We start from the raw sequence: 15,725 nt of genomic DNA, 5'->3' as shown, positions 1-15,725 counted from the left end.
TTCTTCCTCTTGTTGTCTTCCAAGGAAATATTTGTTTGTTCCGTTACAGATGAAACATCGTTAAGCATCTAAACCATGTAACCATTAGAATCGTAATAAGTCAATACCTTAAATCCCTTTCCTTTCCCTTTGTATTATTGTATTCCCTAACCTCGACCAAACCGTTTCGGTTCCCCAAATCTAACATTATTTATAAGAATCAAGATTAAAATTGTACTAGAAACATGATTTCGGCTCCGTAGCGCTTTACGGCAAATGAGCCGAGCCTCTCAAATAAATAAAAGATTAAAAAAATTCGAAAGTGCATCACCCTGCTCCAATCCGTCTAATGTTACAAACGAGGCTGACACTTCATCTACAATCCGAATACTTGATTTCGAGCCATCCAGCTTTGCACGTATCAGTCTAATCAGTTTCGCCGGAAAACCATGTTCGGACATTATCTGCCACAGCTCATTCCTCTTCACTGAATCGTACGCTGCTATGAAATCAATGAACAGAACAATGAGTCTGCAAGCCCTCACGAAAACCTGCCTGCTATTCGCCGACGAACTCCTCAAGCGGTCTCAGTCTTTTAAACAGGATACGCGACAGGATTTTGTACGCCGAGTTCAGAAAGGTGATCCCTCTGTAATTGGCACACTCTAGCCCTTTCTTATAAATTGGGCATTTGAGACCATCCAACTAGCCGGCAGGCAGTTCTTCATCCTCCCATATTTTCTGAATAATGTGGTGGATTGATTGATGCAGCTGCTCACTTCCGTGTTTGAGAAGCTCGACCGGGATCTCGTCCTTCCCAGCAGCTTTACTGTTTTCAGCCTTCTTAACATCGTCCAGCGTTGGTGGTTCCACAGCTTGACCGTCGCAGATTATGTCCATCCTGCTCCTTAATACACCTTCATTTTCACCGTTCAACAAATCTTCCACCACTATGGTATCGTGTGTCGTAAATACACAAACAAACAATCAAACATTTTAAGAACCCAATTTCCTCGAAAACGATCTCGAGCTCAGCTCAAATGTCCTTATCATCCAATATACATTCAATCTGGTTCAATAAACATATGGTTCAACTTTCTTTGAACATGAGATGTTCAAGGTCTTTCAAAATATTCTTGAGTTAAGATCGAGCTATATACCAGATGCACAATGGCTAAGGAGGTATGTATCGAGCAATGTTCATTCGAATGCAGAAACGGACTTTTTTTATTGGTTCCAAAGTTCCTTGGAAAATTGTTGAAAGTTAGAGTAACTTCTTCTCTTGTTGCTTCTTGGCAGTACATCCCAGTATCGCAGCTTAGTGTTCAGTTTGCACTTCCATACTTATCAACTTCGAGGATTCTAAGCCAAGTTACCATTATTATATTCATTTATCATTAGGCTAACGCGATGATTAGAGAAAATTTCCAACCCGAAAATTTCCTAGACTGTGACCCAAAATAAGATCCCAGCCAAACTTTCAGTATAGAACCATGTACTTCCACGAGTTGACATTTAGTCTTAGAACATCGACTCAAGGATTATCCACTGAAGCTTGTGAAATTAAAAGACATGAAATCCTATCGGTTCAACGGGCCCACTGGAATGTTCAACGATGCACGGATACATCGTCCAGGACTTGGTTGATCGGGTAGAGAAGATAATCTAAGCTTCAGGACGTTTTGGAGAACCATAAAGGGCCTGTAGTTGCTTGTTAAACTTTCCGTCCCTGATGTCTGTTTTTTTGGGGCTTTCAAAAATTAAAACTGCTGAAAAAATCACATTACTTGACCGGTTCATTCTCAACAAGTTGCATTATATCCGGATGAATCTCAATTTCAGTAACGTTCTAGAATTATTCTCGAATCCGTTCGAGTCAGTTGTCCCTAGAAAAAGTGGCCATTTACACACTTAAGTCAAAACAGGTCGTGTAACTCCTCAAACTTCATAATTTTATTAAAAGATAAGGAAATTATATTTTTAGGGTTCCTGGGCCACTCGGGTTTAATCCGGCCACAATTCGGGGGACCTCCGGAATGACTATTTCCCAAATATAGCCAAAATAGGTTGTGCGTCACCTAAAACTTCATGATTTCACAAAGCAATAATGGGAATGATATTTCCAGGGTTTCTGGGCCACTAAGGTTAAATCCGGCTACATTGGCCATAATCCGGGGGGCCTCCGGAATGGCCATTTCCTGAATTGAGTCAAAGTAAGTCATGTGACACCTCAAACTTCATGATTTCGCAATCCAATAATGGGATTGATATTTTCAGGGTTTTTTGACCACTCGGGTTCAATCCGGCCACAATCCGAGGGACCTCCGGAATGGCCATTTCCTAAATTGAGTCAAAATAGGTCGTGCGACACCTCAAACTTCATGATTTCACAAAACAATGATCGGAATGATATTTTCAGGGTTCCTGGGCCACTCGCGTTTAATCCTGCCGTATCGGTCATTATCCGGGGGTCCTCCAGATGAATAAAAAATTGAGATTCATCCGGATCGAATGCAACTAGTTGCGAAGGAATCGGTCAAGAAATGTGGTTTTCACAGCAGTTTTAATTTTTGAAAGCCCTTAAAAATAGACGTCGGGGAAGGAAAGGTTAAAATTATTTAGCGCAATCCTATTAACTTCTGATGTTAAGCGATGCACGGGTACATTGTTCAGGACTTAGTTGATCGGATAGATCATATACTCAACATTTCAAAACTTATTGGAGAACCGAAAACCCCTGCAGTATCTTGTAAAAAAAATGAGTGCAATCAGTTCGGTTCAATGGACCTGCTGGGATGTTCAACGATGCACGGATACATCATACATGACTTGGTTGATCGGGTAGGTCACATGTTCTGAACTATAGGACGTTTTGGATAACCAAAAAGGCCTGCAATAGCTGGTAAAAGTACATCTTTCATGATTATCGGGTAGATCACATATTTTGAATTCCAGGACGTTTTGGAGAACCTTAAAGGGCTTGTAGTTGCTTGTAAAAGTAATTAGTGAAATCCTATCGGCTCAATCAACCTGCTGGGATGTTTGGCGATGCACGGATACATTGGTTGATCGGGTAGATCACATGCTCTGAACTCCAAGACGTTTTGGAATAGTGTACGTTTATTCAAAACTCGATTAATTTATGTGTTGTGACCACATGGATACTTTTGGACATACATCCCGGTTTAGGAAATTTCGTTTCTAGACATATTCTCTGCTGTAGTCGAGGATATGTACTCCAGAGAATGATTAATTATTTGCGAGCGTCTTAGGGGAAATATTTACACGGCTTATCGACTATTTTCTTCCTTTTACTTTCACCAATTAATTTTTGTGTATCATACAGATACGTATTTCGTCCTCCACTTGAGGACTTCTTCAGTGTGTCGATAACAAAAACATTGAAGAACTCCTCAAGTGGAGGACGAAATACGTATCTGTATGATACACAAACATAAATTAGTGGAAGTAAAAGGAAGAAAATAGTCGTATAACCGTGTGACTCCATAGAAGTTTTGACACCGGAGACGAACCAGCCTAGGGCTGGAAGTCTCCTTAATAAAGACAATAAAAAAAAGTTTGGAAGGCCTAGGACATTCGGAAAAAAATATTTCAATGGGTTTTTAATTCTTTCTATGTTACTTTCGACAGGATCCAATAAAAAAACCCTGGAAGGGTTAAGAGAATTATTAATCTCTTTCAGTGGAATGTGGAACTTCTTCACCCGTTATTAGACGAATTTAGTACTGCTCCATTTAATTCCAACGCATTTGGAATCTTAACAGATACGTATTTCAACCTGAACTGTAAGGCCGTATTCAGTGTCTCGTTACGATGGTATTAAATTCATACTTAATTCGTCTTATGGAATTTTCGTTGGTTCTCCAGTTGACCGGAGGTCGTAACAATCGGCACTTTGATCAGTTTCACGACTATTATCTTGTAAAACTGCGGAATTAGACGTAGATCACTTATAAATTCAATCAACATTCCAGAATATTACTTCTGATTTTGACGTAGGACTTACGTCTCTCTTTACTATACCAGGTGTCATTTCAAAATATTCAAATCGACCGCGTTACGCTGTGTTGAAAGATTTTAAACGTTAATAGCGTTAGTCTCAGTGGACGAATTTCTGCGGTAAGCCCCTCAATCGACAGATTTCAAGTATGCCTTTCATGTCCATGCTTGATAAGACCCGAAAAACTTGTTTCAAAAGGCATGAAACTGTTTTCAATGAAAAACATTAAGATCAAGGGAACCTATAAATATGGGTGCCGCATAATTCTTGCATCATTCCATTACCACGTTCTCATTGGTGCAGACACCAGCGAATGAGCAGCCGCTGGGTCTGCCGAGAAGCCATAAAATAGCGCAACGCGATTTTTTCCTTTCATTCTGACCGGGACAAGCGAAGCAACCGCATCATCGATTGAACAGCACTCGACCGCTTTTTCGGCTCGACACCATCGAAGCCACCATCATCAGCCGAAACATAGCCAGTACAGCAGCAGTCCACCCTACAGACCGGACAAAGCAGCAATGCTGAGCAGATACCGGCAGCAGCAGCAGAGTCGAGCCGAGACCGGCCGGCATCGGTGATGAGCCGAGACAGGATGAAGAAAAGCCACATTATGCAGCATGTATGTCCAAAAAACAAAGGTTCTTCAGAGAGCCAATGATAGAGATCAATATCAAAGCTTTCAATTTCCTTCGGGATAGAAATTGCAGGGTTGTTATGGAGATTCTGAAATATTTTCCGCGCCAAATCCGCGCCGACTAAAATCAAATCCACGCCATTTCCGCGCGACATGAAAATCCATTCAGCGCCAAATTCACGCGACCCAAAACTAAATTCTAAGCAAATACACGTTAAATATCAATGCATTGATCAATGCAATATTGGCATTGATAAAAAAATATGTAGAAAGTCCCGTTAAGAAATAGACGCCAGCAGCGAGCAACAAGCGTGAAAAAAAAGAAGCCCTTCTCGAACGCGTTGATGATGATGACGCTTTGGCTGACAAGGAAGCGGGATACAAGACACTAGCTGATTGGCCCACCAATTGGGAAGCAGAGAAGATTCAAAATTAAGTAGTATAAAAGAAAAGTGCATTCGCTCGCAGAGCATTCAGTCTTTTTTATACCATCACTAGAAATTCGCGATTATTAGAAAAGATCGTTTTCTTACTTTTTGCACTTAGCCGAAGCAAACAGCCTTTTTCAAGGCTCTAAGAGTTAAAAATAATGTACTCCTTCAGTCGCTATCGCACGGATTAGAAGGCCCTTCAGTGAAAGGGCTGAGATAAAGTCTACATCCCCTGCTGAGCCAACTTGTCCTTCAGGGAAGGTTGCCACTGTCGAAGCTAATATTTCGTGACCGGACAGATACTTCCTGAATTTTTTTTTGATGATTTTTGTTCGAGGTAGATTTGATTTCTGTGTCGGTTTGATGAGAAGATTTTGCCAAGGAATGGTATGCAACGTCGATTATTTATCCAAAATAGTTGATGTGAGAAATTTGGACATATTATGTATCTTAAAGGCATGGTCAAGTCAAGTCCTACGTCCACTTAGCGGTTATGTCACAGACATTGCCCACTGTTCGTTTTTTCTTCCGGATCTTTGCTACCCTTAATCAAACCTCTTCCCCTATATCATAAAATTCGTCCCCTTTGATCGTCTTTTGACGAAACCTTGTTCATATTCGGATCGGAAATGATAAATGAAACAATTTTAAAAAAGATATTGCTTTTGAATTATTAACATTTTTTCATATTTTTTCGGTAGATACCTTGGGTTGAGTTTGAGATTGTTTCGGAGAATCTTAAACAGGTCGTATTAACGAATTGATCACTGGCTTCGCTTCCAGGATGGCTAAATTTTTGCTCAGAAGAGAGTGTTCAGAATTATCATGCAATGTGGTATAGAAATTAAGCATTTCAGGTTCATCTGCATACTTTTACAGCTTTTACACAGCCCTTACACAGCCAATCTAAATATGACCTATCCGTCCTAGAGGGGTTAAGGACAATCACGACAGAGTCCAAAAATGGCTTCCACAATGGCCATCCTAGAACTCACCTTGCGTTTTCGACAGCCCGAATGTCATCTAAGTATCTGAAACAAATCAAAAGTGAAAACTTCCAGAAATTGAATAATACTATGGGCCGTTTTTAACGAGGTTTGTTTTCAATCGGTTATGGTATTCAAATCAGATGAAACATTGAGTTGTGTAGGTGAAAAGCGAAAAAGCATCGTTTTAAAAATCGTGGAAATTCATGAACACAAGTAATTGATGAAAACTATCCGCGCAAAAAGCTACCTCATAATGTATATAGTTTCTTATCTATATCAGGATCTCAATACGGTTATTTGTCCATTTAAAATAAAGCATCAATCGACGCTACATTTCAAATAAACATGGGCCAACCACAGCACGATATTTTCCTTTCCTCATCGAAAATAAGAAAAAGCACTGTCACCAGGTAGGGTAAAATGCCCAATAGTGGACCCCCTAGTAACGGAATTTTGCTCTTCCTGTCATAAGAAGTAGAAATTTTCAATTTTCACTCAAATGCACGACGTTATTCGTTTGAATTAACATTTTGAAGTCTGACTGAATTCGCCCTATAGTAGACTCCCAGGGGTCCACAATAGAATTTGCTTCCCTATAGCCGACACTTCATTTAATTTTCATGTTCCGTTACGGGATGTTCTTCTTCCCTATTGTGGACCCCCCAAAATATTCCTGTAATGGACACTCTCGTGTTTATTTTTTATAGAATTGTAAAAAATCATTGAATTTTACTTTCCATAGCATTTCCAATGCATGTAATCAAATCATATGACTGTAAGGCAGGTTCTCTCGATGGAATTTCATAGCGAAATGTTTACATTGTGCTGTAATAATGCAAAAATGGCTGGAGGATCCACTATTGGGCACTTTACCCTAAATAAAATTATCTTTCGCATTTGTACTACAACGCTTCCAAATAAAGCAGACGTCTTTGCAAAACTTTCATCTTTGCCAAACCAACTCAGCGAAACTGACCTTCTTTCTGCTCTGCTCTGTTCGCCATTGAGCCTTCTTCTGAATAGAAGCAAAGATCCGACTCAGAACACCGCAAACCGGTAATTTCTCGTTGATGCCCTCTCAACGACTTGGGAGCACCACTATTGGTGCTTTTGGTCCGCAACGTCAGTTTTCCCCATAAATACAAATGGCAAGGTGTTAAAAACTTAAGTTTTCAACATTTTTTTTTACTTTTCTTTTTTGACTACCTGCTTGTGCAGCTTTGGCTGCTTTGCAATTCCAATCTTTTTAGCAGAACGATGAAAACGAATGGATTCGGGTTACCATTCGTTCTGGTTCAGTAGGATTACCATAATTTTAGCAACGAACACGTGAGGTTTTATTTTCCCAAGAATTTTCTCTCTCTTTGAAAGCGAAATTCAATTGGCTACCGGCATTATAATATTAATATTGTTTCGGATTTGAAATTTCTATTTCACTACCTCTCTATCATGCTTTTTCCGAATCCTACATGTGCTTAGTGCTTCAAAGTCTTACAGCCAAAGCATGTTTGTGTATCCTTTACCACCCAGTAAAAAAGGAAATCCACATTTATCCTCCCAGTATTTATAAAGCCTTTCTCGTTCATTACGATTTCGTAAGACGGTTTCCTACACGGGTAGATCAAACAACCAAAATTTTGAGTTGTTTTCGATCTGGCATCTCTTTCATTCCATCGTTTGATGTCAAAAACAGAGAAAAAACCACCTAACGATAGCAGTTCAATGGGGAAAGCCAACGTTAGGTTAAATGGGTTGAACTCAAATTTAGGTTGTTTAAACCTATTTGAACTTAACATTAGGTGAAAACAACTTAATATTTAGGTACTTTTTCACACGGGATCAAACGGAAACTACTCAAATCCGAGTTCGGCCATCCAACTCAAAATTGGCTTCCCCCACCAACGGTCCAAATTAAGTGAAATGAACTTAATTTTGAGTTGTTTGAACTTCATTTTGGGTTGTCTGATCTAACCGTGTAATGACCATTTGAAAAAGACGTTTCGCAAATAGTTATATTGTTGCTGAATTTGAATTAACATTTTTTATTAAATAAAATCCATTGAATACGACCAATCTGACACATGCTATTTTCGCCTTCCCACGGACTCCATTCCATTTTTTGGTATCTGTTTTGTTTTGGTATCTGTTTTATTGATTCATGGAATTGGGCAAGCCTTGACACAAAAAGTTCGTTCGAAATAGGAAGGCGAACAAATCTATCAAATCAATTGAATGAAAGTTTGATTTTGGAGTGAATATGTAGCTATTCGCTCTATCATATCATTCGAGAAAAAAACAGCTGAATGAAGATGAGGATCTTAAATGGCACAATAAAAATGGTAAACCGCTTTGTAAGTATCGTTTCGCAAAATTTCTTAAGCCACAAACAGATGGTATCCCTAGACCGGACACACAAGTTCTCACGCTGTTGAGGTTTTTAACTTGTGCCATTTTCAACCGAAAGTGTTCCGGTAAATGGATTGGCGGGTATTTTTCCATCACCATCTGCTTTTCGTTCTCTGCCAACTTTTATTAGAAAGTAGTCTATAGGAACCTTTTTGGAGCAAAAATAAAAATATGATAACGAGGTGAACGTGACAGACAAGATCATCGAGTGGCACGTTTTGGCATCGATGTTCCGCCTGTTTTCCTTCTGAGAAACCGACTAAAGTGTAAAAAATGTAAAGCACTTCGCATAACCCCCCCAAAAAATAAGTGATTGAAATGTAAAGACCAGACACAGCATAAACGTCGCGTAATTGAATTTTCATTTTTAAACAAAACATTATTTTCTCTCCCTCCATCCCGCAGCCGACCCATTACGTGACGATAACGACCCACAAGGAAACCGGCGACACGACCGACAGCCCCGAGGTGGAACGAATACATCTGAAGAAGCTGGTCGCCCAGATGAAATCGAACCTGTGCAACGTGTCGGTGCTGAGCGAACCGGACCTGGAACTGCTCTCCAACATGGACCCCAACTCGGTGGCGGACATCACCGGGCGGGACTTTATCGAGCAGCTCAAGGAAGCATCAGGCAGGTTAGGGGGCCAGGAGACCGGATGTGGTTCTGGTTTCTAGAAACCCCCCATCATCTAAATGCGTCTCTCTGAAGCAAATTATTTTCGTTTGTTGCAATTTTGGTTTGGTTTGAGTTCTCGCACTGAGTATCTTATGGGATAATTATTGTTAGTAGATTCATTTTAACGTTTCTTATGTTTTCGCAAAAAAAATTATCGAAACAACGGGCTTTGATGTTTTCTATTTAAATGAAACTAAATTTCAGAAATTTCATAATCACTGCTTGTCCTTCTACACTGAATAGTCTGATGAAAACCACCCGACTTTTTGTTATCAAAATCACAAAAAAAATATCAATTATCAAAGGATTGAATCAATGAAAAGCTTTCTTTCACCTTTATTATGCCCATGTGATACTAAGTACGAGTGTTTCTTTTTGTTGATTTGACGGGTGTTCTTTGTAGATGATTAGTAATTTAGGTTGATTTATTTGTTCTTTTAAGTTTCGTTATGTATTGAAAACACGTTGATTATGAATTTGCTTATTGTAGGTAATTGCTTTTCATCGAGTTGAAACATCAAACTTTGTCCTTTCATTGAAACATCAAACATTGTCCGCAATTTGACATTGCGGATGTGTTAAAATATCTCAGGGTAAAATCAATAAGTCACGTGGAAAGATTTGTTTTAACTTTCTTTTATTTGCAAGGCTCATTTGGCGTTATGGAGACAACATCATGTTTTTAATAAAATTTTTCATGATTCTTATGCCAACACTTTCCTAATTGGTTGTTTTCTTCGGACCTCTGGTAGCGCAGATCTGGGGCCACGATGCTTTTAGCACGCCCCCACGACGTGATCAATATGTTGATAATCCTCTCCTCAAACGCAGAGATTGCCTTCCAAGACCCCCACTCTGCCACTCTGAAAAGACGTGCATTTAGAGTGTAGTGATTGGACGTTAGACAACACATAGTTCGAATGTAGTCTCGTCCCATATTCAATTTTGAACCATGGACGCTTTGACGTCTGCGAGTACAGCCATCTACCTAACTCATCATTTTTTCATTTCTGGTGCCAGCTCTACCATTTTCAAATGAATGTCTTAAGCTGTTAAGGGTAATAGCACAGAAAGTAGAGGTTAGGTTAGATATAATCAACAAAAAATAGTTTCAAAAAACAATAATAAAGAAAATAACAAGTTCACGTATAGTTCAGGCAATTATCTAGGCAATCCTCCAAAAATCGTTCCTCCTGGAATACTTCCGATAATAACTAAAGCAACCTATAGAGGATTACTGTAGGAATTTCCTCAGACATTTCTCCGAGATTTCAACTGGGACTTGCAAGAATTTTTCTCCATATTCTTTCTTACGGAAATTATTGCAAAAATGTATTAAAAAATTTCCACATGAATTTGTCCGAAAAGTCATCCAACATTTGTACAGGAAATGTCTATTGCAAATAAGGCCGATACAAATATTAAATTTATTTTATGTCCGACAGCTCTTGTAATGTACGGGGGGGAATAAAAAAAATAATAAGGAAACAAAAAAAAGTCCAAAATGCAATTATTCCATAATCCATAACACCAAAGCATTGCTAGAATTAAAAGCTTTTGTTTAAGGCAAGTATGACACTAAAACTAGTTTAATCAATAGGTACAGGTCAGATGTACTTCTGAAATCACATATGTGTTGTTTGAACATGTCTGTTTCATGACGTTCGTGCATAGACTCGGAATTGCAGACTTCCTGGACTGTAAAATACTTAGGGGACATCTGAAGTAGAATCGGTGGATCACGCCATATCATCCCACGATCCTACAATTATTGGAATGCCATGCTACTTGATAGCGACCTCGGATAAACCCGTAGAGAGGATGCAATGGACGTTAAACTCACCCATACAAAAAACATGCGTGGATGTGCTGCGGGGGTTTCTGTATAGTCGTAAGGAAGTCATTTTGGCTCATGGACGGCGATTGCTGCCTGGGCGCTTCTCGACCCCCACACGATCTGAGATGTCTTCTCAGGTGTCTGGTTGCAGATTTTCGTTTACCTTACTCCAAGCAAAGGTACGATACACTGAAAATAACCTTGCTTTTCGAGAGTTACAGTTCCAATTGATTTATGAAAAGTAATACATTCTTCCAAAAACAAAAAGTTTCAAAATAAATCTCTATTGCTTTGTAAAAATAGCTAATCAGAGTTACACAATACATAGGTTATATGGCACATTGGTTTTCTTCTCATATACATGTGGTATTTATAAACTGGGATCCAATCGTCACACACTCACTCTTGTGTTCTGAGCACTTTTTGAGGGGCATAGGGCCAACGTAAAAGATCTCCATCCTTGAATTGGGCCTTGATTCCTATTGACTTCATCTATTTCTCTGTTAGGGTTTCGACGCCAGGGGATCTTAGGTCTCCCCTGCTGCGATGTCCTGCCAGATTCCAGCGCTTGCTTGCAAATTTCGTCTCCGCTCCTACGTTGTGTATGGAAGGCCTACGTCCATTCCCAATGTGGAGTTGATATCGGATTTCGATGGGATTCAACATTCAGAATCCAGTTGTGAGGCCACCATGTCCGAGTTGTAAAACATTGACATCGGTTGATGAATACTTGCAAATCTAAGAGATCTTTGCTAATACGCACTAAGTATCACTGGCGTATAAAATTACAGATTCCACGTTAGAGTTGAGTATTCGGGATTTGGTGCATTGCCTACACCGCCGCCCAACGTTCATTGGCTTTTGTTTTCGACCTTCTCCACTGTTTGCCTGGCTACCGTGGAGTTGGAGTTGTTTACATCCAATGATTCGGTGTTGTTGATGTTGATGAGGGGAGCGTTCAACCAGGTCATTCAATTTACTCCACTGTTGTGTTAGTACTGCAGTAGCGTCATCTTGGTCGAGGTAGTATGGTTGCTCTATGGGGGTGGGTTGCAATATCAACAGAGATATAATACATCCAGCTTTGCCTCACTTGCGATTATATTGTGCTGGACTATAGATTTTGTCTAGACCTCCCTTGCTTCTAGGAACTCCCCTCAGTTTTTCGTGGTCAATCAGAGACTCTTGAAATTCATTTACCTGCTCCAGGATGGTGGAATACATGGCCGTATGGTTCTCACATGATCATCCGGGCCATGATCATCCTTGCCTGCTGCCGTCGGATAATTGTCAACCTTTCCCTATATCTGAATTAGGATAAATAGTCAAAACTCGAAGAAGTTGTTCTAAATTTTCGAACCAATGTTTTAGCTGCTCAGTTGGATCGGTGAGTGACTGACATGTCGCGTCTTTCTCTGACACCCACGGATTTGTCCTTGCTCCTATCAGACGTCGTGAAATATCGTAGAGGAGGCGATTATCGCCGGTTGTTGTGGCTTTCCTACCATCGTTAACCGGAGAGTCCACCCACGCCCACTTCTCCCATATGCAGCAAACAGCGTTTGACTTACTTCTCTAGAGCCGCTTTTAGTTGTCAGGACTAGTATTTCGTTCGTTGAAGAATATGGAACTCAGGTAGTGGATGTTCGAAGTGGCGAAGAATGCTTGTATCGAATCCGGTGGGATCAACTTGGATGAGCTGCGCACTGAAGGATTACAGATGTAACCCGACTGAAGATTGAGAAGCGTATAGAATCAAAGGCTGAGGAATGGGAAGAATCAGAGGAGTAAAGTACGAGTCCCGTTTCCAGTATGAATCTTTGTAAGTGGGAGTCGGGCGTTGCTGCAGATAGGACAGGCTTGCGTGTGTGAATATCCTGGCCGATGAAGAATAGATGGCTGCAACAACCGAAGATTATCGCTTCAATAACTCACTGACTTGGAAAGCTGAAATGTTGGTTCGATCACTTTGGACAGCTTCTTCAAGTCTCAGCCAGCGGTCTTCAAAAAGCAGCCATCCGAAGCAGGAAATCTAAAGGCGCCCAAAGGTCGATTGGCAGTTGGTGGAGGAGACCCTATATAGGATCAGAGCTTTGTTTGACTTCATTCGGGTAGTGGCTAATGTGAGACATTGAGGCAAGGATGCATTTCATCTGCACTGTTACTTCTCAGCGTAATCGAAAAGATCTTGGTGGGTGCGATTGACCGTGTACCATACCTTGAGCTGCTTTGGCAGTTTATTGTTGTGGAACACCTAGACGACTCTGATTTGGCCAATGAACACGAAACGCTATATTAGTACTGCGATCGTCGTTTGTGTGTGCTTAATGAGCTGTATGCTTCTTCGCGACGGGACCACCTTCAACGCCAGGAGGACCGTATGGCAACGGGAAAAGCTCCTCAAACTTTGCAGTAGATGAACGATCGGAGGACAGACTGATATCATCAGATGGCGAAATTATGATTGACATGGAATAATAAGTCAAGAAGGCTGGGGATACCTCCGCGAGTTCTCGAAATATTTGGAGACCCAACTGGATTGATCCACGCACCAACATTCAAATGTACTACTCTATCGTGAAACGTATTAGGTTCAGGCAAAGGTAACGCAGATGATGTCTAAAATTTATAATACGAACGAGCTTACAGCTGGATATCGTGTGCCGAGCAACATAAAAGCCGTCAAATACCGATAACAATAGATTAATATATAATATATTATATATAATATAATATAATAACAATATATTACGTATCAAGATAAAAACAGTAATGCATAAAATTCATACTCTATGGTGTCTCGACTGTTCAATATCTGTTCTGGGATACGGCTTTACAGGCTCAAAATTGTTCAAACAATAATGTTTTAGCTGCCCACTTAAAACATTATTGTTAAGTTAAGCAGTTAAAACAGTATTGTTTGAACAATTTTGAGACTATAAAGCCGAATCCCATCACATAAAATTCAAAATATTTCAAAAAATAAAAAACTCAAAAAAAAAATTTTTTTTTCGCCCCTTCAATATTTTGGAAAATTTGAAGGGGGGGTGACATAAAATAAATTTAATATTTGTATCGGCCTAATTAAAAAGAAATCACAAAAATTACACCGAGAATAGAATTACTCCAAGAATGTGTTCCCAATTTTTTTCCAAGAATTATCCCGGAAATTTCTCAAGCGTCTACTCCAGGAGGTTCTCCCGGAATTCCTTCGGAAATGTCCAAAAAATTTCCAAAAATTCTTCGGAGATTTTTTCAGGAATTTCAACAGAAATTGCTCCTGTGACAATTGCTCGAGCAATTGGGTCCTAAAATAAAGAATCGATATTCGATTTTCTTTCTGGGAGCAATGAAGTTCATTATCCTAAACTCGTCAGTTTTTCTTTCGACCCAAAAATCGAGAGGATTGTTCAATTTGAAATTTGAAAATAGATGAAAAATGCTTCCTCGACATGTCTTCGGGGACATTTGGTCTTGTTTGACGTACGGAATAATATGATTCAAACGCACTAGTAAACACCGCAGGGTACTTGTCTCAACATTTAACAGTTAATATATGGGCCTGATGGTTGATTCGTTCTGAAATGTTGCACAGCCAAAATTTGCCTTAAAATGTGTTAAACACGAAAATATTAGTTTTACTTATTTAGACTTTTACCAGAATTTTTATAAAATCGGTTCAAGTATTTTTGACCGATGCACTATAGTTTGCAAACATAAACGAGGTAGAGCTTTAGGAGCAAATTCCAATGAAAAGTTTTCCGATAACTCCTACGATACTTCCTCAGGGATACTTAAAAAAATACTCCCCGGAAAACCCTCTCGCTGAATTTCTCCTAAAATTCCACAAAAATTATTTAAAAAAAAACTTTAACAAAGATTAAAAAAAAAATTCACAACAATTTTACCAGAAACTCCCTCTAAATCCCTCCCGAAACCTTCCCCGAAATTTTATTAGGAACTCCCTCCTAAGCTTCGATGGAAATTCCCCCTTAAATGCTTCGGAAAATTCCCCCGGGATTCCTCCAAAAAATCTTGTTTCCCTTGCCCTAAGAATTCCTCTGGCAATTCTAACCAAAATTCCTTCTTAAATTCTACCCAAATCTCGACCGAATATTTCTTTTGAAATTCCTGCGAATATGTCCCCGAAATTCCTCCGGAAACTTTTTCCCTTCTTCAGAACTCTCAGGGTAATTTTTCTGAAAATGTTTCCAGAAACTTCTGAAAATTTCTTCCAGAAATTCTTCCTGGAACTTCACCGAACATTGCTTCTAGTATTCGTGCGGAAATCCCTTCAGGATTTTCTTTTTCGAAAATTCTCCCAGAACTTCAACCGGGAGTTCTCCAAGGTGCATATGCAAACTGTCCCTAGAAATTCCTCCGAAAATTCCCCACAAAATTCGTCCGTAAATTACCCCCATAATTGCGATGGAATTTTTTTCCCCCAGAATTCCTCCACAAACTTTCCACGGATTTCTTCCTGAAATTCCTTTAGAAGTCCCTTCGGAGATTCCCGTAAAAGTTCCAAAGAAAATTATCTGAAAAGTATTTTCCCGAGATTCCCCATCAGAATATCTCCGGAAATTCTTGCGGAAATCCACCGGAATTTGCTTCAAAAATTCCGGCGAAAATCTATTAGAATTTATCCCGGAAATACTCCTCGAAATACCTACGGAAACTCACCCTAGACTTTCTCCGAGAATTCTCCTGGGAATCCCGCCGAATTTTCAAAAGAAATTCCTTCCT

General features: G+C 39.7%; 1 protein-coding gene across 1 annotated transcript in view; it reads left to right on the top strand.

Annotated features, from left to right (window-relative positions):
- Positions 1-15,725, top strand: part of LOC134221336 (uncharacterized) — a 125,901-nt gene that overhangs the window by 101,968 nt on the left and 8,208 nt on the right. Inside the window, exon 3 of the mRNA XM_062700534.1 lies at positions 8,869-9,101. Within this exon, the coding sequence (XP_062556518.1) occupies positions 8,869-9,101 (233 nt within the window). The remainder of the gene's footprint in view (positions 1-8,868; positions 9,102-15,725) is intronic.

The sequence above is a fragment of the Armigeres subalbatus genome, chromosome 3 (assembly GCF_024139115.2).
Source record: "Armigeres subalbatus isolate Guangzhou_Male chromosome 3, GZ_Asu_2, whole genome shotgun sequence".
In the NCBI taxonomy this organism is placed as follows: Eukaryota; Metazoa; Arthropoda; class Insecta; order Diptera; family Culicidae; genus Armigeres; species Armigeres subalbatus.
This window is presented reverse-complemented; position numbering and strand designations above follow the sequence as displayed.